This window comes from Pezoporus occidentalis, unplaced genomic scaffold (assembly GCF_034315485.1).
Source record: "Pezoporus occidentalis ecotype Australia unplaced genomic scaffold, CSIRO_AGI_Poc_V1 ctg28, whole genome shotgun sequence".
Lineage (NCBI taxonomy): Eukaryota > Metazoa > Chordata > Aves > Psittaciformes > Psittacidae > Pezoporus > Pezoporus occidentalis.
In genome coordinates this window covers 5970747-5998432 of record NW_026914718.1, presented here as the reverse complement: position 1 = coordinate 5998432, position 27686 = coordinate 5970747, and the positions used below count along the sequence as shown (strand labels likewise).

Here is a 27686-nt window from a genome sequence, read left to right as displayed (position 1 = left end):
AGGCTTCCAAAGGCAAATGCACATGTGCTTTGCCCTGGGGTGTGCTGTTGCTTGCGAGTCCCAAGAGCAGCCCAATTACCTAAGAGAGGTGGGCAAGTGAGGAGCCTGCCTTTTGATATTTGTTTGTTTTTCACACATATCTGAGTGAAGCATAGGAGTAAGTTTTAGGTTGCTGGTTAGCAAAAGACCCTAATTCTTTTCTTCTACAGAGATGTCTGTGCCTCCTAAAGATCACTGATCCAGTAAGGCAGGTGATAATTCCTTTTTTGTTTTCTAACTGCAGTGCTGTATAAAGTGTAGGTTACAAGAAGGGTTTACCTATTATTTTTAGAAGGGACATTACCACGGTTTACTGAGGAAAACCCGGTAACATGTAAATTATTTAAAGGCTGAAACAGACACTTTCACAAGTCATTAAACTCCCCTATGTTTTGGAACACAAAGAGGATATCCTTGGGATATTTATTTGAGGGGTCTGCAGGTCAAAAGGGGAATGGAATCAGCAGAAAAAGAAGCAGTCACATAGAGAAAGAGCAATTATTCACAAAATAAAAATGAGGATAGCAGTTGGAAGTGTCAGCATATACATGTGAGATGCATTTGGTGGGGCCATTACTTATGAAAAAAGTCATTACTGCCGTTTTGCACTCGATACCATGTACCTATTTCCTGGTAACCATGGCTTGCACAGCATTCATTTATATGAAAAACCTCCAGAGAAACCTCAAACCATCTAGTGAAATGTGGAAACATCTCCCAGCTCTCTGGCATTATACTCTTAGACAAGCATCAACCTAAACAGGACTTTAAAATGCTCAATGCTTCAACACTTGTATACATCATCTCCACTTACCTCTGTGAATCAATAAGGACATGCAGGCCTCATCTTCAGTGTGTGGTTTTGAAAGCCTTAATCTGATTCTCTAGGTTAACAATATCCTTTACTCCAGATCATAAAAAGATCACAGTATTGGTTATAGCCTCACTTGGAAGTCTGGAGGCCAGCCAGAGGCTGCTCTGTTTTCCAGAGGACCGTCCAAAAGACCTACCTTGTTTTCAGATAAGATTCTCCCCTCATTGAGCAACAGATACTGAAACTTGTGGATTCTTTCTGGACATGCTGTATTTGTTTCTGTAATCTCTTCACAGGAGTCTTACTGCTAGGATTAGGCAAAACTCAAACCCAAGGATATTCCATGATCTCAATAAATATTTGACTCCAAACCAGAAAAAGAAAACAGAAAAAACGGGATAGCTGACAAAGGTTTACATGGAGGAAATAAAGCTGTGAAGTCCAGTTTCATCTGGTTACCATATGCACCCCTATGCCATTTGAGAGATTGGTTTCAAAATGAAGAGCCCAAACCAGGGAGATTTCAGTACTACCAAAACACTTTTTTGAGGAGCTTATGGAAAGAAAAGCTTCTTAAACACCATCAAAACACCCACTACTTTTCAGAAGGTTTCATTTACAGTGGAAATAATAATGGTGCAATAAATTTTTCCATCACACTTTTTAAACCTACTTGCAAAAATAAACTGTAGCAAAATATTTGAACTTAATCCTTAGTTTAGAAGTCACTGCGGGCTTCAGAAATATTGCCTGATGCTTAGAAAAGCGAAGTCTGACATCTCTCCAGTAAACTGGAAAGCTGCACACTGTTGAATATAATGTTCACATGAGGGTGCTGTTTTTAAGTTTCCCAGGGGGTGATTCAGCACATCAAGGCAACAGGAGTAATGATCTGCGGAGGAGGCTCCTCACAAGGTAGAAAGAAAAAGATCAGTGCACTTTCCCCTTCTGACAGCTGACAGACCAGGGATCGCCCTGTGAAATAAAGTCAGCCATGCCAGTGAAATGGTCCAGCACTGAGCAAAGATTTACCTCAAGGACTGAGGTTTTCAATCATCAAGGCAATAACCACTCTCATTTTCCTAGAACTTAATCCTTTGCAAAATGCCTAGCATCCTTCTTTCAAACAGCTGGACAACTGAAGATGTCTTTTTCATTAGTTTTTCCTGAAAACTGTATATTCACTGAAAAGCAAGTATATTCATGGCATGTGGTGAAATCATCCCGTGAAACAGTATCTCAGCCCCAGGTTCAACCCTTTCACAGCACCTGAATCAGACGTGAGGCTTTCACCAGGGTCTCCACGTGCTGGTGAGTGCCCTGATTTGTCAGAATAATGAACACTTGAGATCTTTTACTTTTCCTTCTTGGAATATAAATAGTTTGCTGTTCATCAGGCCCGAAAGAGAACTTACCCTCCTACATGTCCCAGTATGCATGGTTGCTTTCACAAAGGAAACGTTTCTAAATAGCATCAGGAAAAGGTTGTGAGCCTCTAACTGTGTCCAAGTGGGTATGTCTTTTCAGTTAGAGAACTGCCTGTTGGAAATTTTAATGAACAATTTCTGTAAGTACTAGACAGACCCACAAGGAGCTCTGTAAATATTCCAGATGTAAGCCGAGACTCATCTGGCTTTGTTCTCTCTGGGGAGAAGAGGGGCTGAATGCATAGGTTACATGATATTCTCTCAGTTGTTTGGATGGGAGAGCTGCCACTTCAGCATGGCATGAGCACTGCTTTTCCTGGGAGGGCTGCCTGGTGCTTGGGCTGTGTCTGGCTGATTCTCATTTTGCAATCATGCAAATGATGTTTCCTGAGCTCTTTTAAGAGGAGATTTTTGAAAGATGATTGATACAGAAAGATGGATATAAGATACATAAGGAGCACATGTATGATGAATCGGAATCTTCTGGGGGTAAGGAATAATGTCTGATGTAGGTATTGAGTGACTTCCTATCACTCAACACTACTTTTAATATAAGGAGATGTTGAAATGGTTCTAGAAAGTACAGTTAAAATATATCCCTAAATATCAAATGCTAGCTTGAGACTTTATGAGCAAAAATTGACTTTTAATGATATTAGGTCAATACAGACTTTAGAAAAAGAGAAATTACAAGTTCTGAAAATAAAGTTTTAGCCTTAGTGCTTTGATAAGGATCCATGACCCCTGGCCCTTTAAAAATTGAACTTAGACTGTAAAAATATCACTTCTTATTGATCACATGGTTATTAAAGTCAGTCAAATGCTCAATTTATATGTCAAACACTTGTAATATTCCCTGTAAATATTAGAACAAAAGAAGAGGGTGATATTGTGTTCAGTTACATCAGTTTTATTCAGCTTTTCATCACCGAGAAATAATAAAAATGTCACCAAGAATTGCATTAAATACTACCAAGTCTAAATTAATTTACAGCTGTATCATGTATGTGGTGTATGTGTGCATTAGTTCACGTATGTGAAGGCAGAAACATACCCATCCATGTAACTGAGTGTGGTAGGATATATGTGCCACATGTTCTCATTCTCTCCTTTCAGTTACACCTTTCCTCTCCCTGCCACCTAGTTGGACCCCTGGAAAGGTATGGCTTATTTGGATAATCTCAAGGAGAGTGAGGAAGCTTAATAAGTCAACAGATATTAATTAAATGTTAAAGGCAGTTTTTAAAGTACCTTCAGTATATATTGCTCCTAATGACATTCAAGGGCAATAGGAGGTCAGGGGGGAGATCTTTAGATCCCCCAGGCTCCCCCAAGATGCCTTTCCATAACCAGATGCTTTCATATGAGTAATCGAAAGAAACCTTTAGTCAACCACTGGGGAGTCTTTACAGCCTGGCTTCGATTGGAGTCTGAGTGCAGGCCTGTGAGCAGGAGGTGTTTGTAAGCATTTCTAATGGCATTTTGATGTACATGTACAAAATTGATGTCGGAAGGATCATTGTAAAGTCCCAAACAGTGGAATATTGAGGACATTTTCAGGTGGCAGTCAGATTCTGGCTGGGTGAGCCCAGTATATTTTCTCATGTCACAGTTGATTAGGTTCACAGGGAAGTGGAAAGAGTAAAAAATTCTCTTATTACTGCAGCAATGCCATATCAGCCTCTTTTCCCTTTGAATGCAACATTAGTTTTTGTCCAGAACTCTAACTGCTTTCTACAGTTTGGGGAATTGTAAAGCAGAAACAATTTTCCCAGCCAGGCTGACCTTCACAGTAATGAGAAATGACTGGAATTTCTCTCTATTTCTCTAACATTTGAGGAGGGGGGATAGAAGAAATGTGTTTGTTTTACCTGATATTATGTTGTGGGCGTCTATTTGGCACTTTGAGCCTAATTTTTTCCATTCAGGAGATTACATGGACTGTTGCACCATCTGACCCAGTAGCCAGCCCTCAAGTGTGTAGAGAGCTGACAGTAATGCACTCCAAACCTTTTGTTATCACAGCACTGATGGCATTTTGTTTCAGCCATTAAATGATTTTTTTTCATGGGGTGGCTATTTTCATTTACTCTTCAGTACTTGTTCAGGTGGTGAGCAATGATCTTCAGAAAATTTAAGATTCATTACTGGCCAGGAAAATGGAGGAGTCTCCAGATGGATGGAGTGTTCTTTGTGAGGCTCATGCTACTGTACTACAATGCTGATTATCTCTTGGGACAGGATAAGGAAAATCTGCTTTAGCATGCAAAACAAATCAGTGCTACGTCCAAAGAGTCTCTAACAGCAGCACATCTGGCTAGAAATATGAGTTGTTTCCTGGTTCTTTCTAGGTGTTTCAGAATAAACCTCTTTCCCTGTGGAATCCAAGGCCTCTAGCAATGCCTGGTGGTCCACACAAGGTCTGCCCTGCAAATGCAGAAGTAGCGTTGCAAAGGTGTTGATATACCCAAGATAGGTTTTGTGAAGCAAGATTCAGTGCCAGGAAGAGTCAAGGCACTACGACAGGACATTAAATGCAATGAGCCACCCAAGCAAACACGTAGGATCCCAGGCACACTTACACACCCTACTTTGAAGTTCATACTGTCATTGGCAGAAACCACATGGGCTTGGATTGGACTCCACATGCTCCTGCTTATAGTGTAGACCTATCTGCCACTTGATGTCTGTGCTGGTAAAATATCCAGAAGTTCTTGGAAGTGGCACAGGTGAAAACATTTCAAATAGAAGACAAGCTGAATCAAATCTCTGCCTGCAAATCACTCAGCTATGAAGGCTGAGAAGTAGTTTCAGGGGATTAATAAGTTTTCCTTGATTTTTTGCTTTGTTATAGCCAGGGCAGTCTACAGAAATATCAAAATATCATGGAGGAGGCAGTTTTTCACCCTTTTTTTCACCATGGAGGAGTAAAAAGTCTCATGGTATTTCTAGAAGAAGGAGGTTGCATGATATACTGTAAACTTTCAACAGTTTGACTGTATTCCTAACTTTACCGTATCTGAAAGGCCTGGAGAACATATTTCATTAAGTTGGAGTTACATTTTCCTAGTTAATATTTCCATGTTATAGCCGTGATGTTAGGACATTGTTTTAATTCCATGCTAATAGCCCGAAATATGGGGGACAAAGTGAAGGAATATTAAATTTCATTATGATGTTGTAACACTTAAGAGTGCAATATCTCATTAACCGCAGTTATGGGGCACACCGGAGCCTCCCTGTTAGTGGCATGTTCTAGTCCTGACAGGACTTTCTTCTGATCTGCTTCTTCACTCAGACAAATCTGTATGTCTGCAGCTTATCAATTATGAACAAGGTCAGTAGGGGCAAAAATGCTTGAAATTGCAGGGAACATTTCCTTTGCATTGCTATAGAGCATTACAGAGGCTTAATTTATAAACTGTTTGGCAATCAACCTTTGCCTTTCTCTTCTGGTCTTTTAAGGTGGGTGTTTCTTGAAGCCCTCAACAGCCTATTTCTTAGCCAGTGTTGCTTTCTCTCTATATTCCCTTTACTCCATGTACTTTACATACATGATTACTGTGAGTAAGAAAGGTTGGAATCATGTGAATTCAATCCTAAAATGAATAGAAATAACGCAAAGTAAAATCTGAGTCGATCGAGACATCTGCTGGCTCTTCCCTTCTAGGAAAGGAGAACACAGTGGAGAAGGGAGCATAGAAGAGTGCAGACTGCCCTCAGACTTGGATCTAATCTTTTTCAGGAAACCCTCATTCTCCATCTTCATATAGACTGGCCAAATCTGTCAGATTGTTCGGAAGTTATAATCTCAGAGAATGAAACTAGATAGCCTTGTGATAGAGAAAGGCAGCAATCACAAATAGTGCTTGATAAATCACAGCTCAGACAATGCCTTTATCTAAATTAGTTACAGAAAATAGATTGCTAATTTGAAGCATCTATTATAACTATCACTGCCCTGCTTTGTTCACTGTTTGCAGTGTCTTGATGTTTGATTCATACTTTCATCTATAGCTAACTTTTATGAAGACTTCATAAAAGGACAGCATATTAATTCAAAGATGTTTGATACTGATCAATATTCATTGCAAAGCAATTGCAAACATGTAATATTAGTTAGTCATATTTTTTGTCTAGTCCCAAATCAAACCCTACTCATGTCATGCCAGTGTAAATCAGGACCAACTGGGTAGAAGTTCAAGTGTGATACATCAGCAGGAAAGCAGTGTAAGCAAGACTGATCTTAGTGACTGTGAATTTGGGGAAGTTTGTCTTCACAGCACAACTAAAACTTTCTGATGGTGACTTGTCTTCATCCTTGAGTTTCCCTTAAAATCTCTGCACATGGGAAACATCAGCAGGGCTCTTGTCACAGCACCATGTTCAGAACCTTCCCTGCCTGGCCACATTAAGACTTTCATTCAGTAAGGCAGGACCTGATCCTAGAAACAGAAAAGCATTACCCTGGTTCCAGGACTGGTAAACCAGCATCTGATACTGGCAGCACTCGGTGAGAGAAGCACTCCCTCAAGCATTTCTGACTTCACTAGAGTGGGAAAGCGTACGCTGCATTAAATTTAGCATGCAAGACAAGATATACTCCAACTTTATAAATAACAGCAGTGTCTCCACATCAAGTGCTTTGGGACTTGGATTATACACTTGGCAGCTTTGTGTTTGTTTTTTCTCTCCTAGATAGCAGTGACAAATCACTGGGTTAAGAACATACCCAGATAGGAATGAAAGGTGTTCTACCTCCTGATCTCTCTCCCTGGTGTGCTCTGTATGATGAAGGAACATTGTTATTTTTATGTACCCAGCTAAATGTGTGAAAACTGATCAGCCAGTCTCAAAGTAATGGGATAAGATTTAATTATGCTTATTAAGCAAGGGACAGAAGCATCTAAGATGTGTGGAGAAGTTGCTGCTAGGGTACATTAAGTATTGATGTCATGCTCAACTTGGGGTCATCTTCTTAATACTGAGAAGACCTTATGGGTGGGCTGCTGTAATGAGGAGGAACATGAGATGTGTGTATATAGGGTCCCAAATACACAAGTGGCACAAAGGGGCTGTGACTGTCCTGTCTGCCACTGGCAAGTGGCGGAAGCTGAATCTCACCAGGCTGCCAAACTGAGGATGAGGAGCATCACGTCCTGCATCCCATCAGGCCCCACAGGTTGAGTCCTCACATTCCCTGTGCCTGTTAGGAATTCACTCAAATTCCTTAAACTTTCAGAGGCTGCAGGAGCAGCCAGGGAAAATAAAACCAGTATCTAAATATAGGAGAAATAAAAGCAATATATAAATACTGGCAATGGTGTTCATTCCTGGCTGTAGCCTGCAGGAAGCAGTGGAATGCCGCTGAAAATTGTGGAGAGCCAGGACACTACTGCTCTCTGTTCTGCATCTCTCCAGAAACCTTTAGTGTGTGATCTCATCAATGCAAATGATGTTTATAACAGTTATTTTAAGGTTCTTCCCTCTCTCCATTTGGCAGCCAGGATTGGCGCAGCAGCAGAACAGGCAAGTGATGCACACAAGCCTCCAAGAATGTGTGCCATAAATGTATAGTGCCAGCTTGCGCCTCCCTGGCCATAAATTCACAGGCAGAGTGCCCTTGTGGAGCTAAACCTTATTCCTCATATTTTTGTTGAGAGGGTCCCTTTATCAGCCCATTTCCTCCATCCCAACACATACCCTCTGGAATCTCATATTTGCTGCTATTCCAGTAATTGGTTTTTATTAGCTGAATTCCTTCCAAAGAGCCTAGGCGCATGCACCCATCAGGCCAGTCTTTCCAGAAAACAGCAGGCTACCAAGTCAGCTGAAATGGGGGATTATAAGACCCCAGGTTGGGTAGGAAAGAGTAATATGCATAGCATGTGGTCTTATTACTTGCTTCTGGTCATCATGAGGCTCACTTTCAGTCCCACACTGTTCTTGTTGCAGCATTTGGAGATTTCTGAACTTCTAATGATGCTGTCAGCACTTACTACACTTCTAGGTAGCTAGGAGGTATTATCATTTGCTGCCTTCTCCATTCTGTCATTAAAGAAGTATTTTTAATATACAGGTAGTTCCTTTTCACCGATCTAGACAACACTGAGAACAAAAATACATTAAATAAATCTGTTTAGTATGAATTACTGCCTCAATTCTGCTGAGTATGCTTTAAAGTATTATTGAAGAAAAGTCTAAGGAAAAGAAAGCCTTAAAAACTATCTTTCTGAAAGATTTCCTTATCCAGACTTACTCTATGCTTAGTCTGTATTTTAGCACAGGAATTTTGCCTGCCCTCCATCACGCTGTGTCTTACAGAGTGTCAGAACCAAATCACAGTGATCAGCAGTCATACTGGCAATCCTAGAGCAGGTCACAGCTCCATCTGCTCCTGTAAAACAAAGATGAAGCTGATAAAGAAGATGCAGAGCTGGAGAGCTGTTAGCAAAGGATCTAGAAGAACAGGCCAAGATCCCAGGCCACTGGGCTGCATGAAGTGCGGGCACATAGTCTGTAACACGTCCTACTCCCAAAGACGTTCCCGTCTTAGCAGACAAGAAAGACAAAAGAGTTACCGTTATCTCCACTTTACAGATGGAGAAATGAGTTAGTAAGAGATTTAACTAGCTTGTCCAAGGTCATTCAGACAGCCTGACAGGCACAGAACTCAGACCTAGATTTTCTGAGCTCCTAAGGAAGGATCAGTCTCTGAGAAACAGTGTCCTAAGCTATGTTTCTTAATAAAAGAATCTCATATTAAAATGTTACAGAAGTAAAAATGCAATTTCTTTACCTTTCAGTTTGATTAATGGATTCTTCACAATACAACAATAATGCAAGTTCCTTTTATAATATAAAATATTTGAATCATTGTTTGGTGTGGGGGTTTTGTTTGGTTTTTTTTCAGAAAGTAATGATGGGGAAAAACCCCTTTGATTAATTCCAGGTAGATTTTGTTTTCCCTTTCTTTTTGGCCTATAACTTCTAGGTATCAAATAGGTGTATTTTAAAGTGCTGGGATTTGGCAAGATGGTGAGCCAGCTAGCAAGAGACCACCCTTTATAGATAATGTAACAGTAGAACAAATTGAGTTTCCAGACCTTAATCCTCTAAGAGCTGAAACCAGAGGGGAAAACTTCCACAGTGTTACTCAGTTGGTTCACCCTATTTGATTGCCGGTCAGTACATGAACCCTATTTTAGAAGTGGTGTGATTTCTATCTAAAATAAGCTGTTTACAATGTTCTGTGGGCTATTACTGTCTGAATGCTAGTTTCTGAAGTTCTTGAAAGAAGTCTATAGTAAAGCAACATTCAGAAGATTGTAGGATTGTTTTGTATTCTCTCTGAAATGGAATGTGATTTCATCTGCATCAAGCTGATTTATATGGAGTAATTTTGTTGTTTTGCTTTTAAGTACTTTATGAACTCCTAGAGAGATTATTGACTGCTGCTTAAAAAGTCTATGATGAGAAGATACGTACCAATAGTAGTCTTGCTATTAGTAATGATGACCATAATGGGCATAAATTCAGCTGTTCTTTTTAGCAGATGAAACATTTTCTTTTGTGTAGGCCTAAGTAGAGTTTAAAAGCAAAGATGGGAAGGGGGTGTCAGGATTTTCTGCACATTCCCTTCCACTGTAATATTGCAGTGTACGACAGCTGCAGAAAACAGGATCACAGTCAAACTGGGATACTCGGTGAAGAACAGCCACTAATGAATAATCTAAGGATTCGTTTTTCATTATTTTGTTGGGGGGTTATGTATTTATTTGATAAAACCAGGGGCATAATTACTGGCATTCTCCTTATAAGAAGTACAAGGAGTACATTCAGGACAGCACCTTTATTGTCCATGGGAAATGAGTGTGTGGTTAAATAGAAACGTAATTTAAGCCCAACAGCAGATTTTCTGTACCATGGCCTAAGGCTCTTGCCCTGTGCAACACAGAACCTGGTACTGAAGCTGGTGCAGAGGTCTGGCTTTGTTAACACTGTGCCCAGGATAACTAGGCTGAATGAAAAGCAGGGAGAAGGGGACAGTCACTTAATGATTATTTGACTTCAGTGTGTCATTTGGGAGCTAGACTATATAGTGCTGTATAGTAGTCCTATATAGTCAGGGCTCAGAGATGGACCCTTAATGGATGTTCTTACCTCTCTGCTTAAATCTAAGTCACTAAGGAGCGCACAGATGTGCCCAAAGTCAGGCAGCAAGGCCTGGTGTGCAGCGTGACCAAAAAACTGGGAAAACTGCAAAACCAGATTCCCCCACAGGCCATTTGTATAGCTTTGCGACAGAATATGGGCTTGAGAGGAGCATTACTGCAAGGTTTTTTCTCCTGTACTAATGTAAAGTATATTAGAATAGTTGTGACACTATTTTGTTAAACTAAAAAGAACACTAGTCAAAAAGACTGCATGTTCCTAAGATCATCACATGTAGGTTAAAGGCTCATCTCTTATGCAGTGACTTATGTATGCCTATCATCTCTTCTAGATCTTCTGCACATCAGGACTGGTGTATAGGCTTCATGAGATGCAGAAAGATGACAGAAATACATGAGTGTTTTGATTTACGTATAGTCTTCTTTCTTACTAATCTAGAATTTAGTGGGTTTATGATGTGGTATATATCATGTGTCTGATTTAAAATAATAATTTCGATAGTCATTCTTGTGATTCCACTTTTTTATGTTTCAGCACTCTTGTGTTGATATGTTAGAATTAGTTGTTTCTTTTATTAGCTCAGCAGTGCTTTGCTGCTGTAAATATAATTCAAGACCTGTAATTTTCTTTATCCTTGGTGAGATTAGTCACTATATGCGCGTTTTTAGTTGTGCTCTGCTTGGGTAATAGAAACATTCCAAAATGCATATATAACATATTTCATGGTCTTATATTGATATAGCATATCACCTGTATTAGACTGTAACCTATATTAGGCTGTTCTTTGTTCGTTAAAGTTTATGGAGCAACCCTGCATTTCATGTATTTTGTCTTGTACATTTCTTACACATGCACACACCCTCAGAGCTGTGGACTTCCAAGGCTCAGTCCCAAAGTCAACCAATTCACCTGTGATTGCTTTTTGATTTCTTTCTTGTATTCTTTTCTTCCTCAGTTTTCCTCTTATGCCTGTTGTCTTTTGTAATTTGGTTTCAAGGACATTTTTGATACAGGTTTGGCAAATACGTTCCTCGTACAACATTGCTGTGGAGTTTCTTTTTATTACTGCATGTTTGTTCTGTAATACTGTAATGTGATTATTTGTCCATCTACTTTTATTTTTAAGCGTCTGAATTCATAGTGTTAGGGCTTGACACCTACCTGCCTTACACTGGGGTAAGCAAAGAGCAGGTCTCCAGATGTACTAGTTTTTTTCCAAGCTTTTACACCCTTTTGGATGTAAAGGTCAGCCCAAGAATAGTTTAATTAAACACATCTTTCCCACTCCTTTTATTACTACATATCCAATCCAGGGCATTTATTAAAGAATAGGTAGGAAGCACTGGACATAAATCTCAGTGTGAGAAAAGAATCTTAGCTTGAGATGCCCCTGCAACATCATCTGTAGAGTTCCCCTGAATAAAGCACCACCTTCAGTTTTGTTTCTGGCTACTTAACGTATTTTGAAGTTTCAAAGGCACCCTGTACTGAGACTACTCCATAGAATAGCATGGAGTAGGGTATGGTCTCTACTGACTCTCCAGATTCTTTTCCCAAGGAAAGAAGAGGTAATGGCAAGGAAGCAAAAGTAGATCTTGGGTAGTAAGAATACTGTGAAGTGGGGTAGGATTGCTAACAACTGAAAAATTATCTGCTCAGCCATCACACACACACAGAACCCACCAGAACAAAACAAGAAACAAGAAAACAAGTTAGGCCGATTAGAGCTGTCCTCCTTGGGACAGGAGCTGGCCCCAAGACACTGCCAGTGATGTGGGGAGCTGGCTGCCACAAGGGTAGATCCAGCTGGAGGCAAAACTGTCTGTGTCCCAGCAGCAACAGACGATAGGCAGAAGAGCTCCCTAGTGCTGCCCACTGTACCATCAACCCTTCTTTTGCACAAGAGCTACTTGTAGAGATGAGTGGATGGGGCCTTGCATCCATGACTACTCATCTCTCCTACCAACCTTTGGAGGCCAGTTACTGCCAATCATAAATAAGGGTCCTGTAGTACTCTGTAGTACAGCTCTTGTGGCTTGACATACAATTTTCCCCCTGATTTTATTATCTTTAACAGCTATATGATGAGGGTCATTTATACAAGTGAGTCATCTTTTCTGCATAATAGGATAGAGTGATAGTTCTAGAGCTCAAGTAAGCATTATCTGAGTTACTGTAATTCATTTTAAAATAGGACTTGATAAAAACAGGGTATCATAATTGACATTTACTACAAGAGCGTGAATAAACAGAAAGCCAGAAGAAATAGTAGGATGCATCTGGTTTTCCCCACCACTGCAGTGGCAAGTTGAGTAATTGATTCATCTTATGAAAAGTGTCCAGAGCATTAATGGTAAAATTAGTGTTCTCTAAAGAATATGTATGTTGTCAGATCACAGCTTTAGGGAGAAGGCAAGGCTTTTATTTATGCAGAGTGTTCTGATAATGTAAGCCAACAAAGCTGAACCAGTTAATTTATGAATAGCAGCAGAGCCAGACATACATACTGTGCCCTCCTGGATCTACTACTTCCGTGTGTAGAGTCAGCCTTTACTTTGAAATAGCCCCTTGTAGTTATTTTTATCATTTAAGTGCTTCATAGTTAAAGACCTATGTTTTATGAGCAGCCTTGCTAGTCAATTAGATGTTCATTCATTTCTGTACCTCAGAGCAATTTTTTGACCTACATTAATATTACCTGTATATATATCATGGTAGTGGCTTAAGCACCCAACTTACAGAAATACTGGATAAATACATAAACCAGTAGGTACTGTGCAGCAAAAAGGAAGAAATATTCCACATGCAGATCTACCCTGAAATAAGAAAATTGGTTTTAATTTGGATCTTGCCTTACTTTGCTGCATGTGCATATGTCATACAGTCCTAATGGGCTTTCAGGTGTATTATCGGAAGAGAAAACAAACAAACAGAGTGAAAGAAAGGCAGTTCTATTATTCTCATTTTTTTCAGACAGGAAATTAAAGAAATGAAAATATATGGAAGAATTGGGCCCCTGGTGAGATTTCTAGATCTCTATGCAGGGGCCCTAATCACAAGACATCCTTCCTCCTCAAACATAATTATTGCTATTTCCATCGCATACACTTTGGAAAGTTTTTCATGTTTCCACATGAAATACTAATTTTCTAACCCTGAACTTTCCTTTTAAGCAAAATCAATGAAAAGCTATTGTTGCTTTTACAGATGCCAGAGAGAATTATTACCATCATAGGCAACAATAAAAAAGATATTTTCACCCTCAGTAGATTGAATTACTGAGAAATAACCTTATAATTACTGTATAAAACACCCTGGTTTAACACTGGTTTAAATATCCATAAAGTTTCTGATTTATTTCTCACAAGTCAGCATCAGCACACTAGCTTCTGCCTTGCTCTAAGCTGGTGCAATTATGCTGACCTGTTGCAGTGATGGCTCTTAAGAGCCACACTGTTGTTGAACGTGTATTAGTTAGGAACAAAGAGAGAGGTCTGGTACCATTGACATCGATTTAAATAAGCAGCCTATTCTTTTTTTCTTTTTCTTTTTGATGAAAGAAAATAATTTGGAGTTCTAACAGTATGTCACGTAAGTCTGCTTTAAATAAGGTGTTTGTCAGACTGGAGGGGAGGAGAAGCCTTCTGATATCCCATAGTGTGTGGCTCACCGGCGGAAATGTCAGAGAACCTTTGAGGGTTCTGGACTTACACAAAATAACAACTTCTGGTTTAGTTGAGGCTGTTGATTTGTTTGCCTCTTCTGGGTGGTTGATGTTCACCCGGTCTTCTGCAAGTCAAAGTCCTTGTCTTTCTGAAGTGAAACTAAGGGTTTGTTGCCTGCTGTCTTTGAAAGAGGAAAAAACTCAACACAAAATGACTGCACTCTCCTTTTGTGGTCAGTTAATATGTACTTAACGCCAGGCCATGCTTGTTCATCTGCTTACTCCTGGCACAGTAAGAAACCATATGAGTGCCTTCAGTGAATGTTCTCGTTTCAAGGGAATATAGTCCCTTGTTTGCTCTAAGTTTGGATAAAATACAGCACATGGCTCACATTTTGTAGGGAGCATTTATTTTACTGCATGTGCAAGTAATAGGAATGTGATAGTTATAGTGCCTGCCCTCATGTCATAGGTGTAGCCTTGCCTTAATTGCGCTCTGTCTGGATTCATGCTGGTTTCTGCCTTGATGGGAGTGCATCCAAACAGCAGCGTTGTCTGACTGGGTTGCCTTTTGACCCTTGGCTTACCCCTTTTACTGACAGAATTACCAGCGGCACCCACCAGTACCAGTGGCTGCAGAGAGGTCTGCAGCTGCACTTGTTCCAGAGGTGTGTTTTGGCACACGGCTGGGAACAGATATATGTTCCTCCCACCTCAAAATGGGTGAGATGAAGACAAGGCACATAAGAATGATTTCTTTGAAATGAAGTATTTTGACGCAGTTTATAAAACACCCATCTGTAGGGGTGATCCATTTTACATTTCCTTTCAAGAAATCATTTTGGTCTCACCTAAATGTTTCATGTGACCTAACATTTATTTCTTTTTCTTTTTAATTCTTCTCTCGGGGTCTGCCTGAACTGTGTTTTGTAACTGTTTGGGTTTTTTTTTTAAGGGGTTGAGTAGAATGTTTTGAGTGAAGTTTTCAGTCTGCAGATGAAATATCCATTAGTTTCACAACTGCAGGTGGAAATGTTTTGACTCCTGAGTTCACTGGATAGATTCTTTAGTTTACAGTAAGCCTTTGAAGAGCCCGTTTGATGTAAGTAGTCATTGTAACTAGCTAATTCCATTATTTCAAATGAGAATATTGTTCCCCCCTTATTGCAGATTTGAAGCCTGTAAGAAATTGAAGGGACTGTTTCTGACAACAGTTACCTCTGGTTTAACCAATTGCAACTCTGCTGACCTCATTAAATTTGCATCAGATCTATATTCTGCGGGAGAGAAAGCAGAATCAGACCAAGAACTTAGAACTTATGTTATTTTTAGCACAAAAAAAAAATCCCTTGTTTTGTACAGCACAAGAATTGCTGCAGGGCCCATAAATATTTTGTGAATCTGGTCAGCAGATAAAAGTAGAAAATACTTAGAACATGAAGAAATTCATCTGTCTGTCTATTGACAGTGCCTTATGGAAGAACAAGAGCCTAGGTACAATAAGGCAATAATGAATTTAATGAAAAAGCTACAGACATTCAGGTTGTAAGCTGAGCTGCCGTTGAAAGATAGTACATAGTTTTGCCCATATAGCAGAATTCCTTTGCTGAATGTCTATGAGATTCCCATTGATAATAAATATGGAGGAAATTATTTATTGTAAATGACAATTAGACTTTCCCCAAGCTATGCATTCAGCCAGTAACAGATAGTGACTAATAACCTAGGCATTATTTCTGACATTCTGCCTCCACACACAAAAAAAGGATGATGATAGCTAAACCTTGTCATGACTTTTGTTTAAAATACAGTAATAACAGCATAGAGGTAAATTAATATTTGCATGGGATTTTATGTAATGGCAAGTGAAGTGGGTGGTATGTCACAGCCCATCTCTATCTGTGAGGCAGAAAAATTATAGTCACAGGAACACACTAACACAAACCCTCTTGAGTTCACCCAGGACTGGGGTAGCACTTGCATGCAGCCTAACTTTAAGCAGTCCTTGCAGCATCTCAGCCTCAGATTTTGACCAATTTGGAATTGATCCTTGCAGCAAAAAAAAAAAAAAAAGAATTCTTGGCTTATACTTGCAGTCATCACTCACATTCAGCTAACAGTTCTTCTGTTACCTCAAGCAATATGGAGCTATGCTTTTGTTATAAGAGGATCTCAGTTTCATATACCCTCTTGCCATCAATTTATAGTGCCTAGCACAGTGGCAATTGCAAAGACCTCAGAAACAATACATTCCTAGCCTATATGTTTTTAATTATATTTCCAAGTTTCATTTGCTGTTGGCAACTCAACGTTATTTTGATTTTGCTGGGGTGAAATATATGAGCTTCAAATACAGCTTTGAAATTGATTAGGAATTAATATGGCAGCATTACAGACACAGTAGATTTACTACTGCTTTTGCAGCTCTGTGTGAACTCCCATATGGAAAACCTATTGTGACCAGATCCAGAGTGACATGAGCAAGGTGCCTGTGACTGGAGAGAAGAGATCAGAGGAAAGGAATCAAGTAGGTAAAAGCAGAAGGAGGGTCAGTCATGGCTTTTTTCCCCCCAGAAAACCCAGGAAAGGTAGGATTATGATAAATAAATACATAAATTTTAAAAAGCTTTCAAAGCAGTCATTAAATTTAAAATGACTGGTACCCCTCTCAGATGAACATTAACAAAATGAAACCTGGAATCACCTCATTGACGCTGTTAGCCCAGCCCCACGCAGCGTGCGTAAGCAAGCTCTGGCACTGCTGCTTCTAGGGCAGCTCACTTTGGGGAGCAGGCTTCTTGCTGACACTAGATGAGGTGGAAGTGCCTGTGAGGAGAGAGGGTTATCTGTGGGAATGTTACATATGTGCATTACACTGTTAACCCTTCTGCCTTTCCTCTTCTGTTGGAGCTGCACTGAGAGCACAACTTTTGGCATGTTAAATGCACAACCGTTACCAGTTTATATGTAGCTTTATGTACAGAGCAGGGCTGCTGGTGAGACCAGTGGGTGTACCTATGTATAAACAGTTGCTTTAAAGTGCTGTAATCAGCCCTGTGTTAGCTGGTGGCTTCTTTATGTTTACAATCAAATTAAGCCTCCTAAAGGTGAACGCAGCAGGAGGTTGCTACCATCTGAGATGCAATATGCTCACATGGTGCTGGTGCAAGGAGGGGGAGCATGGGCTCCTAAGCGTTCATTGCTCTATCTTTAGGAAAGGAGTAGCAGCAGTAACCTGCCCACTGACACACAGAGAGCAAACAGTTGAACAATGTCACATGCCCTGGCCACCACTGGCCACTGTACTAAAGTAATAAAATCATGCCCCAAGGAAGATGTTAACAGTATCTTGCGTAGGGACCCCAGCATCCTCTTTTGCATGCCCTTTCCTCTCACACAGACTTTCAGGTTTCTTGTTTTAGCGGTTATCACTCACTTCTTGTATTTATTAGAACTGTGGGTTTGACTTCAAGGTCTTAAAACTAAATGCTTCTTTCAACTTCGTTCACACTTCTCAAATCTCACTTTGTATGCTGAGATTTCAGCAGATCTCAAATGCCTATTTAAAAGTCAGTGTCTCAGCTGATTTGATTTCTCATTTCTCCGTGAAACCTGGGAAACAGAGAGAACTTCTCAAACTCATGGTATCGATTATGATGTTTACATCATTTTGAATTTGGGCCGAACTGACATAATTGCAGAGGATTAACTCCTTCAGCTTCCTAGAGATCTGGATTTAGAACCAGATTTGGATTTGGGGCTAACCTTTACGTTTCCACTCCACCCAGTGGTCATGTGTATCGTTCTTCAACTTTGCATCAGATGGTTGCATCAAGTATTGTCGAATTTTGATCTGAAACCAGTGAAAATACTCCACATAGTTCCAGTTTTAGATCTGATCTTGTTCACGTTCAAGTCAATGAGAGTACAGTGTAAGTACTTGGCTAACATGGAAGCAGACCTGTTTGGTGATGCTACTTAGCATCATTACAAGTAAATTGAAGTATCCAGATGTATTTCCAGCTTCAAAAAGTTTTCCGTCAGCAATGTGTCCCTAAGTATTAAGTAGGATTTGTTCTCTGAAGGGGCAGAAGAGAAGGTCTGTAGCCAAAAGCCTGATTTTTAATACAAATATTCAAATAAACAGTTCCAGGCATTTATATTAGGTTTGCATAATGTACTGTAAAACAAAACTGTTTCAGAAATATCTTCTCCAGTACCCAACATGAAGTGTCGTATTATCATGGTGTGACCTCACATTGCATTTTTAACGTCTATATATGCAAATGGTCATATTTACATGTGCCCATGCCATTCACACATTCAAAATGAAGGCAAATAAATGTTTTAGATTAAGGAGATGAATTTAGTGTGTCTCACAGTTGACACACTTTCTATAGAGGCTCGATCACTGAGACCCAAGTGCTAGGCTCTTATCCGAGAAGACAGATGGCAATTTCCTTTTGATAAGAGTTCATTTTTTTAGCAGCAAGGGAGCCCTGAAGTAACCATTTTTCTTGTGGGGAAAGCATCTTTCAGAAGCCAGATAAATCATTCTAAAATAGACAAACACAGGAACCGAGGAACTAATCAACCTGAAATGAGCAGAGTTGCAGCCCCTTTCAGAAAGTTTGGGAAATACTCTTTGCTTTCATAAGAATGAACATGGGAACTACTCCAGAAAACTGGAGAATTCAGATAATTTGTTTGATCCTCTTTCCTCTTTTGTAAGCACCAATACAATTTATGGTTAGTCATGATGCAAAATTCCATCAAGTCAGATGAGGTAGTTTGTTTACAGTACATTTACATCATGCATAAAATCACAGAATGGTTACAGTTGGAAGGGACCTTAAAGAACATCTCGTGTTCTTCATGAAGCCTGGAAAACAGAGAGGGAACTTCTCAAACACAAGGTGGATTCACTTGTAGGTACTTTAAAGACTACATAAACATAAATGTAACAAGCCAGATGAACCCAAGATGTCTCTGTTTAATTAAAGTCTGGAACAGTGTGTGCCAGCTCATACAGATCTGGAACATTTCATACTTGTAAGCTATAAATGTGGACAGCTAGGAACCCACAGGACTAGAGTCTCTGGTTAATCTTTAAGTACTGACCTGTTATAAAGGAGTTGTTCAGATACTCTTTGTGGTTATTTATATCTAAATATATTCAATATATTCAAATATGTCCCCTCTTCTTTTTGGTAAACATACAAGACCCAGCCTCAGACATGCTGACACCTTCGATTTAGTTTATCTTGTAGGATTAGACCCAAACAGGATCCGTTTCCTCTAGTTTCCTTTCCTCTCTTTTCTATCTGTCACTAACAGAGCAGAAATGAAAATGGCTGGGGTGGTTTCCACTCAGTTCTTGCTGTGCCCTAATGCATTCTTCATTATTCATGTCTCCAGTAGTTTGCTCCTAGAGACCTGGGAATGGTGTGTGCTCTTTATTTGCTCTGCCATGGCTCTGTTAAAAATACACCTCTTTGTATTTTGTAAATTGTTATCTTAGTTTTGTAGGCTGGTTCCAATTTGACCAGCAGCACCTTGTTTACAAAGATACTGTGCGAAATGTTGTGCATCCTCCTCTATCCGTGTCATATCAAGGCATACATGAGCACTGCGGGCTTCCCATCACCTCAGGTCGCGTCGCTTTGCATTGAATCAAGTCATGTTGCATCAGTGATACCGCTATCAGTACTTATTCCTGATAGAAAATTCAGCATAGATTTAGACAGCAAATAGCTCAACCACAATAAATGTATATAATGAGCAGATTAAGTATCTGGGAGAACCAGATATTTTAAGTGTCCCTGGCAAGTTGGTGCTTTACGATATTCCAGTATCCTTGTCTCTACACTATATTCTGCACATAAATTTCTGATGTATGTGCATATACTAAAATGTCTGTCTAAGCAGCCTATTTGGAACTCTTACCATCTACAGCCATTTGCAAATGTAGAGCTGTGCAGTTTTGAAATAACCAGACTTTATTGGAGAGGTCTGGATATTCATTGTCTAGTTCATAGGTTGGTCATATCCTAGCACTGTACAAAAAACAGATGTTGACAGATTTAATTTTTTATTCATAATTTGGGATCAGCTTCAACCATTTGCCTGCTGGGGCATGTTTTTAAAAGAGTTATGCATGATTAGGCTCTATGACAGCCATTTTGTTAGACATTTTGCCCTGCTGTTCATTTATGAAAGTTAAATGTTGTAATTAGCCTATTGCATAAACAAAAAAAGAAGGGAGGGGAGGTCAAAAGATAAAAAAAAAGCCTCAAACTGATGTCTAAACCATACGGGGCTTCCAAAAGGTTTGACCATAGTATCTTTTGGGATAAAATTCGCTTCTTTTGTTTTATGTTACCAATGGATTCTCTCTTGGCTTTCTTGGGATCTGCATTTTCACAGGTTTATTGAAAATTTGACTTATTTTTGCTAAAAACCCTAAAAATAAATTAAAGCACCACAGCTCAGGTACCCACAGTTGAAACATCTGGCTGTAAAGTTCTATATAAATGCTAAGTGGTCTTATTGTTGATTATACAGACATTCATTTGGCTCTCATCACTGTGATATTGAGGGGCTTCTCCAGGATTAAGTTGAAGTGTCTTTTTAAAAAATGCCTTCATGGGTTTTGAGATTCCGTGTAGGTCCAGGGAGCTATCAAGAGGTATGAGGTATATATGTGTATTGAAAACAACTAGGAACAGAATCATTAATAGAATCACAGATTGGTTCCTGCTGGAAGGGACCTTAAAGCTCATCCAGTACCAACCAACCCCTGCCACAGGCAGGGACACCTTCCACAAGACCAGGTTGCTCCAAGCCCCGTCCAACCTGGCCTTGAACACTGCCAGGGATGGGGCAGCCACAGCTTCTCTGGGCACCCTGTGCCAGCGCCTCAGCACCCTCACAGGGAAGAATTTCCTAATGTCTGATCTCAGTCTCCCCTCTGTCAGTTAATGCTATGTAAAGAATTTCCTAGAAGAGCTACAAGATACTTCAAGGAAAACAGTTCTGCATCAATTTGTTCATGTTTAGAAACCAAACATACGGGTATCTAGGTTGGAATAGTCTGGCTCTGTGTCTTCAAGGTATTGAAGGCACTTGCATACTGTTGTTGTCAGATATAGACTACAGTTACTGAAATGGGATGGTGGGCTGGGTTAGCTTTGGCTAACAGCATAATGCTCACCCTGCTGCTCACTCCCTGCCTCAGTGGGATGGGGTAGAAAATAGGATGAGAAAGCTCGTGGATCAAGGTAGACTGCTTGCCAGTGTCATAGGCAAAACAGACTCAACTTGGGGATAACTGCTTTATGGCCAACTAAAACAGATTCAGGTAGTGAGAAACAAAAAGACAAACATTAAAACAACTTTCCTCCTGAATCTCCCAGACTTAACCTCACTCCTTCAGTCCTGGCTCCTCTACCCTCCCGCAGTGGTGCAGGGGTACGGGGGGGTATGGCCAGTCCGTAACAGGTCCTCTCAAGCCGCTCCTTTCTCTTCACACTTTTCCCTTGCTCTTGCATAGGCGCTCCACGGATCACAGTTCCCACCAGGAAATATCCATCTGCTACAGCGTGGAGTCCTCCAAGGGCTACAGTGGGGATTCCTGCTCTGCTGTGGACCACCTCCTCCTCCTCCTTTCTTTGAGCTTGCTCTTCCTTCTGTTGTGTTCACTCTTCCCCCCCGCCCCCCCATCTGCAGCTCCCCTGCTACCAATACCTTGCCATTTACACCCAGTATGGATGATAATGCTGGTCACAATAAAGAAGAAGGTACCAGAATACCCTCAGGAGCCTGTGCTCAGTTTGAAATGGTCTTTTTCTGTTAAGGCCAAGTGACAGCTGCTCAGAATCTGTCTCAGGAACCACTGTGAAAACATGGGAATAAAACCCACTACATTTTATTGTGCAATTCTCTCATAATCTTAACACAGATAAAATTCACATACATTCTCAGTTAAAAATTCCTACAAAAGCAAATGCCATACTAATAAAATTTTCATTTCTATGATCATTTTTTCACATAGTCTGGATTGAAAAGAAAACTGTCATGTGTTTCCTTCCGATTGAGAGCCACTGCTGAATTCTTCTCAACTTTTAATGTTACTGAAATCAAAGGATTTTTCTGTTTTCCCCTAAAAAAGCATTAGTTTAGGCAAACACTCTCAGCTGATCAGTAGCTGATCCAGAAGTGTAATGCGCCCTACAGATAGGATTGTCTCAGAACACAGGCGACTGAGGATCTGTTGGTCCCTAATCAAATATACTGCTTTTCTACACTGCTTAATCTCTAGGTGGTATCCAGAAATGTGATTTTTTTAAAAAGCCTTCCTGAAAACCACTAATACAGTTTTGTAAAATGAAGTTATGCCTTCTGTTACTCCACAGTATGTCCCTCCATCCCCATTGCTGCATTCAGATAGCGTATCTTCACTCTTAGCCTCTCCCACAAGCCCTTTAGGAAACACACACCATCTAACTTCATTCTTATGCTGGCACTACATAAACTGACCTTACCTTTCAGGTTACAGGCCCTTTTTTTCATATGATGCTCTGGCATCCTGAAATGTCTTGGCTTTTCATCAGTTAAACCACTTGGGTTTTTTTTCTTTGTATCTGTTGGATGGGTGATATTGTAATGAGTAAAACTGGCTCTTTGATTTCCAGACGAGGGGAATGACAGTTCAGTGGGATATGCCCTTTGTAGAGAAAAGTGGAAGTACTGCGTAGGCTATCACATCCGATCTTGTATTCAGCTATACCTGAATGCTTGATCAGTTTCTCACTGAAAGTTCACTGAGGTACTAAGTTATCTGAAAAACAAGAGAGGAAGAGGGTATTCTTCCAGAAGAAAAAAGTAGTTGTGGTTCTAAAGAGAACTGCTTGTAGCGTGGACTCTACCACACTTGTCTTGAAATCATTCTTTTTGCAGACTGTTTCCTAACCCTAGAAATAATTGCCTCACATTACACAGCTTTAGGACCTTCATCCCCCATCATTTTACAGGTTACTTTTATTTGTGTGAGTTCTGTTTGCTGCAGTGGGACAGCTCCTGCTTTACACTGAGTTACAGGAGGACAACTTTCATATGCTTTTCCTTTCAAAGTTCAGCTTTGGGAAGTCAGGAGGATGTACTGAAGCTACTCAGTTATTGCAGGATCCTTCCTCATAAAATCCACTTCCCCATATAATCATGTCATTACCAGAGACATCCTTGAAAGGCTGGCCTGTCACGTTAAACTAAGATCACTATTACCTACTGTTATGGCTGGTGTTTTGAGTGGGATCAGAAATTTGGGCACTGGAATGGACAGCCCCAAATGTCTCAGCATTCCAAATGAAATCATCATTTAAATAGAGAAACAAAATGGGAAAAGCACTTTGTGGGATCTTTCATAATATATTTCTAATATTTCCAATAAGTGTTCTCAGGATCCAGCCTGCACTGAGAAATGGCATAAACCTCTCAAACCAGGGACTCTATTCTTAAAACAAAAAGCAAGATATAATGTGTTAGAAACTACCTTGGTGTCCAGACATAATGCAGTGAGGTGTATTTCTCCAACTCAGATTTGCATGTGATATAAAAGAGGTCAGTTTGACAGTGTGTATCCTGCAGTCAGCAGCTTCCCAAAGTGTTCATTCAAAGAAAGATGCATCTTCTCCTTTTTAATCAGACTTATGAACAGATAGGGATGTTTTTACATGCACTTGAAAGTCTCCTACCCTGTGAGTTGGCCCATTCACTGTGATTTTTCCTGGAACATGGTACTACCCAGGGTACCTATGCATATCATAGCCTCTGCCATCATTTTTAATAAGTAGCTTATCTCTGTGATGCAACTAAAAGCAATCCTGAGTGTCTCCAGGGTTTGTTGTAATTAAATTTTATTGTTGTATTTGAAAATGTACAGGTTTTGAAAACTGGAGCAAGAAAAATGGAAAGGAGATTCTAGGAGGTGATAGTCTGATTTTTAGACGTTTTTAACCCTTTATAGTTTCCAGATCTAAAGCTTACTTATGCTTCCCAGGCATCTGTTCTTATACACAACTGAGGCCGTAAGCTGTAGCAGCTGGTGTGGTTTATTAGCTGATGTCAGGTAACCATGCAAAGATTATCAGTTACACCTGCAGACAGGTGCTGTAGGATTCCTAATAAGAAAGCCTTTTCTGAAAGTCTTACATTTGCTGCTGCCCTTTTCTTCTGCAAGTATTTACAGCTACAAGAGAATTACTCCAAGTCATAGTGCTGCCCGTGAAGTGCTGTGAGGAAAGGCAAGGTCTGCCAGCTTCTGATCTGGACAAGAAAGATATGTTGGTGTTTTGAACAGAAAACGGACAAGTTTATCTGGCATTACACTGCTGTTCTCAGGCATCACCACCCACGTCACTGAGGACTGCATGCAACTATATCTAGGCTCACACCTTGTGTAGTCAGTGGAACTGCTTCCACTCTGTATTCAGGGACTCGGCTTCACCTTGGTCATTGTATCTGTCTCCACTCTCTTCACAGCTCACCAGGACTGATAATCAAGCAGTTTCCTCCTTTTGTTTTATTCCTGCTTGATTTGCTTGCCATGGGATGCCACAGACTTGTTTTGGAGATTCATATAACAATTTTTTCCAAATCAAAATATTTCCTCCAACAATGTCATCTTTTCTCTCCAGCATTGCTACTAATCTTTATTTAGTTATTTACTTTGCAGTTTCTAGAGGGAATGGATGTGCCCAAGGCGCCCCTTTAGGCAACACTTTATATCAAGGTTCCATTTATAAATACTTCATGAAGGGCTAATGAATGATTAATAGATGTTTTAATGTATGACCAATCAATTGTTGTAGGTTTTGCAATGTCCAACAGACAAGTAGGTTTCTTATAAGCATAGATTATAACCATATCTGACATCTTCTACTGATGGGCTTCTAAACATCTATAGCATACACACTACTCATATCTGTAACATGCTTAAAACATCTACTAATCACTGATTAATTTTTTATAACCTATTTTGAAGCAGAGCCTGTCTGTGCAGTACATCCCTTATGGGTGTCTGTGACTCCATTTCTACAGGATTGATAATTTACTTGTCACCTAAGGATTTACTAATTCCAGCTCAAGCATTAGGCTTTTGTGAGTTAGCTTCAGCATTTACACCTCAGCCTAAGAAGAAATGTCTTTGCTCTCGCCAGTCTTTTTTCTGTCTCAGACTTCAGACAGACTGCTTTACCCTGCTAATGTACATTTTGCAAGCTCTGCTAAAATGCAGTGATTCTTAGGGAGCAAACCCACTCTAAAATTCATTTTCAGCCTGTTGAACTGTTTGATTGTTCTCAGGACAGCTGTCCCAGTGATGATGGTTCCCAGCATTTTAGTTTTGGTGGTTTTTTTTTACTGTCATCCCTGTGTGCTTGCTTCAATGTCTGTCCATTCTCAGAAAGTATGAGAAAATATAAACTTCACAGTAATCCAAAGAATAAACCATCTACCAGAGGATGTTTGATTTGAACAGAGGAACACACATTTTGTATGTCTGATGAACCTAAATGCTGATAGGAGCATTCCTCCGTGGGATTCCCATAGTCCCCAAAGGTGGTAGCCGTCACTGTGCTCTCTGCTCTATTTGGAGCCCTCAGGTAGAACGAACTGAAGTGGGCAGTACAACTCACTTCTTGAAAATGTGAGAGTCCTGCAATTAATCAGTGGCAGTTGAGAAGCAGTAAATTGCTTAGTATCATATTTTGCAAGTACGTTTTGAATTATTAATTGGTTTCTACTGAACTTAATCCCAGGGTTGAGTCCTCTGCTGTGATTTATCTAGATGTTGAGACCAATACTTTAATGATATTAATTAAAAGGATCTGCAGGCTTTTCTCATTTCTGGGGTCATTAGTAAAATAGTCTCTGTTCTGAGTATCCCCAGGTAAATATCCCATTCCCATTTAAATCAAATAGTAATCCTTCACTGATTGCTGTTTACAGCAGGATTAGGCTGCTACACCTGTGGCATTAGCATGTTGAGCCTGAAGAAACACAACAAGCATAACTCAAAAAAAAGGGGGGAAGGGAAGAATAAAGGGTGAAAAAGGAGAGTTTTATTCTTCAGTGTTAACATGGAATTTCCTCTGGCTTTCTTAAAACCATTCCTTGTCAAAGACACCAAAGCCTCAGAAATAAGAGCCTCTCAGAAACAGTCAAGCTCTCAGAGCAGGCAGGTTTTTACCCACATTAGCACAATCGCTTTTATGTCATCCAGTTAGCACTCTGTGTTTCTGGGTTTATCAGGTTTTTACCATGTTATTTTCTTTCTTTTTCAGCTGGTTAATAATCCACTAGCAAGTCAAGCAGCAGCGGCTGCAGCAGCAGCAGCCATGGGCTCAATAGCGAGCTCCCAGGCCTTTGGCAATGCCCTCTCCAGTCTTCAGGGGGTCACAGGTCAACTCGTCACTAATGCACAAGGACAGGTGAGTAGAAGATGGAGCAAACAGTGAATTCTGATGGTAGGCTGATCTTGGGACAAGAATGAGTTCCGCTTGTATGAGAGCAATTTAAAAGCACACATATTGAAGATAAATAAATATTGATTTGCCAGACAAGGTAAGAAATGGAAAGTCTGAGAACTGGGAGGAAGTTAGGAGCTGTTTGAAAGTGTTTTCAAGCCAGAAGGAGCTTAGGATTTGTTTTGTTTTAATTCAACCTTTGGAAAAGATCAAAATAGTGCAATAGGTTGGTATTTTAAAAGTCTAGCAACCCTGTGATTCTTTACAAACATAGCAGTTTCTTCCATTTACATATGCCTAATACCAGACAACTATATTAAACCGCTGATGTACTATTAAGAGTACACTTTTTTTTTTGCAAATTGTAGCATTTCTGTATTACTTAATTTCTAAAAAAAGTATTAAATGTTTCAAGTAAAGGAACACAAATTGTAATGAACTATCTGGGATGGATTTAGCTGGGTGGCTTGTTCATTCAATGATTAATTTAAGCAGTTTGCAATGAATCTGCCTGTCTGTAGTGCCAAACCTGGGAGAAACTCTTCTTTAAAGAAAATTTCCAAACAGAATCTTGTGCAATTTTTATGGTGTGTCTGAGAGAGAGATCTTGTGTTAGCTGCACTTGGGAGCTGCTTATTTGTTACTATCTCATTCTTAATATGATGGAGAAAGTTATGTATCTGAAGCCATATATATATATAAATAATTCCATTGATGCAGCATGCTTAAGTGGCCTTCAGATTGTAGCCACTGTCATTCTCTATTACATTTACTAGGACTAGAATTAACACAACTACTTGTTTCACATAAAGTCACTGCAACAAATCTGTCAACACAACTTATGACCGGACCTGGTAACTGGGTAATTTGAATGTCCTTATTCTAAATGCTAGAGATTGGATGTATGGTGATATCCAGTGATATGTGGATGTTAGGCCCTGGTAAGCGTGTATTGAAATGATGCAGCTTGGGTGATATGTGCGTCTGAAGTTTAGTTTCCATTCTTACTGTTTACTGTGGAGAAAAAACGTGAAGAGCAGGTT

The 27686-nt window shown here is 39.9% G+C and overlaps 1 protein-coding gene across 5 annotated transcripts in view; it reads left to right on the top strand.

The window, feature by feature from the left end:
• POU6F2 (POU class 6 homeobox 2) overlaps positions 1-27686 on the top strand; it is a 304700-nt gene that overhangs the window by 220582 nt on the left and 56432 nt on the right. For all 5 annotated transcript variants that reach the window (XM_062625447.1, XM_062625444.1, XM_062625443.1 and 2 more), the window contains exon 6: positions 26461-26607. In XM_062625447.1, coding sequence (XP_062481431.1) covers positions 26461-26607 — 147 coding nt within the window. The remainder of the gene's footprint in view (positions 1-26460; positions 26608-27686) is intronic.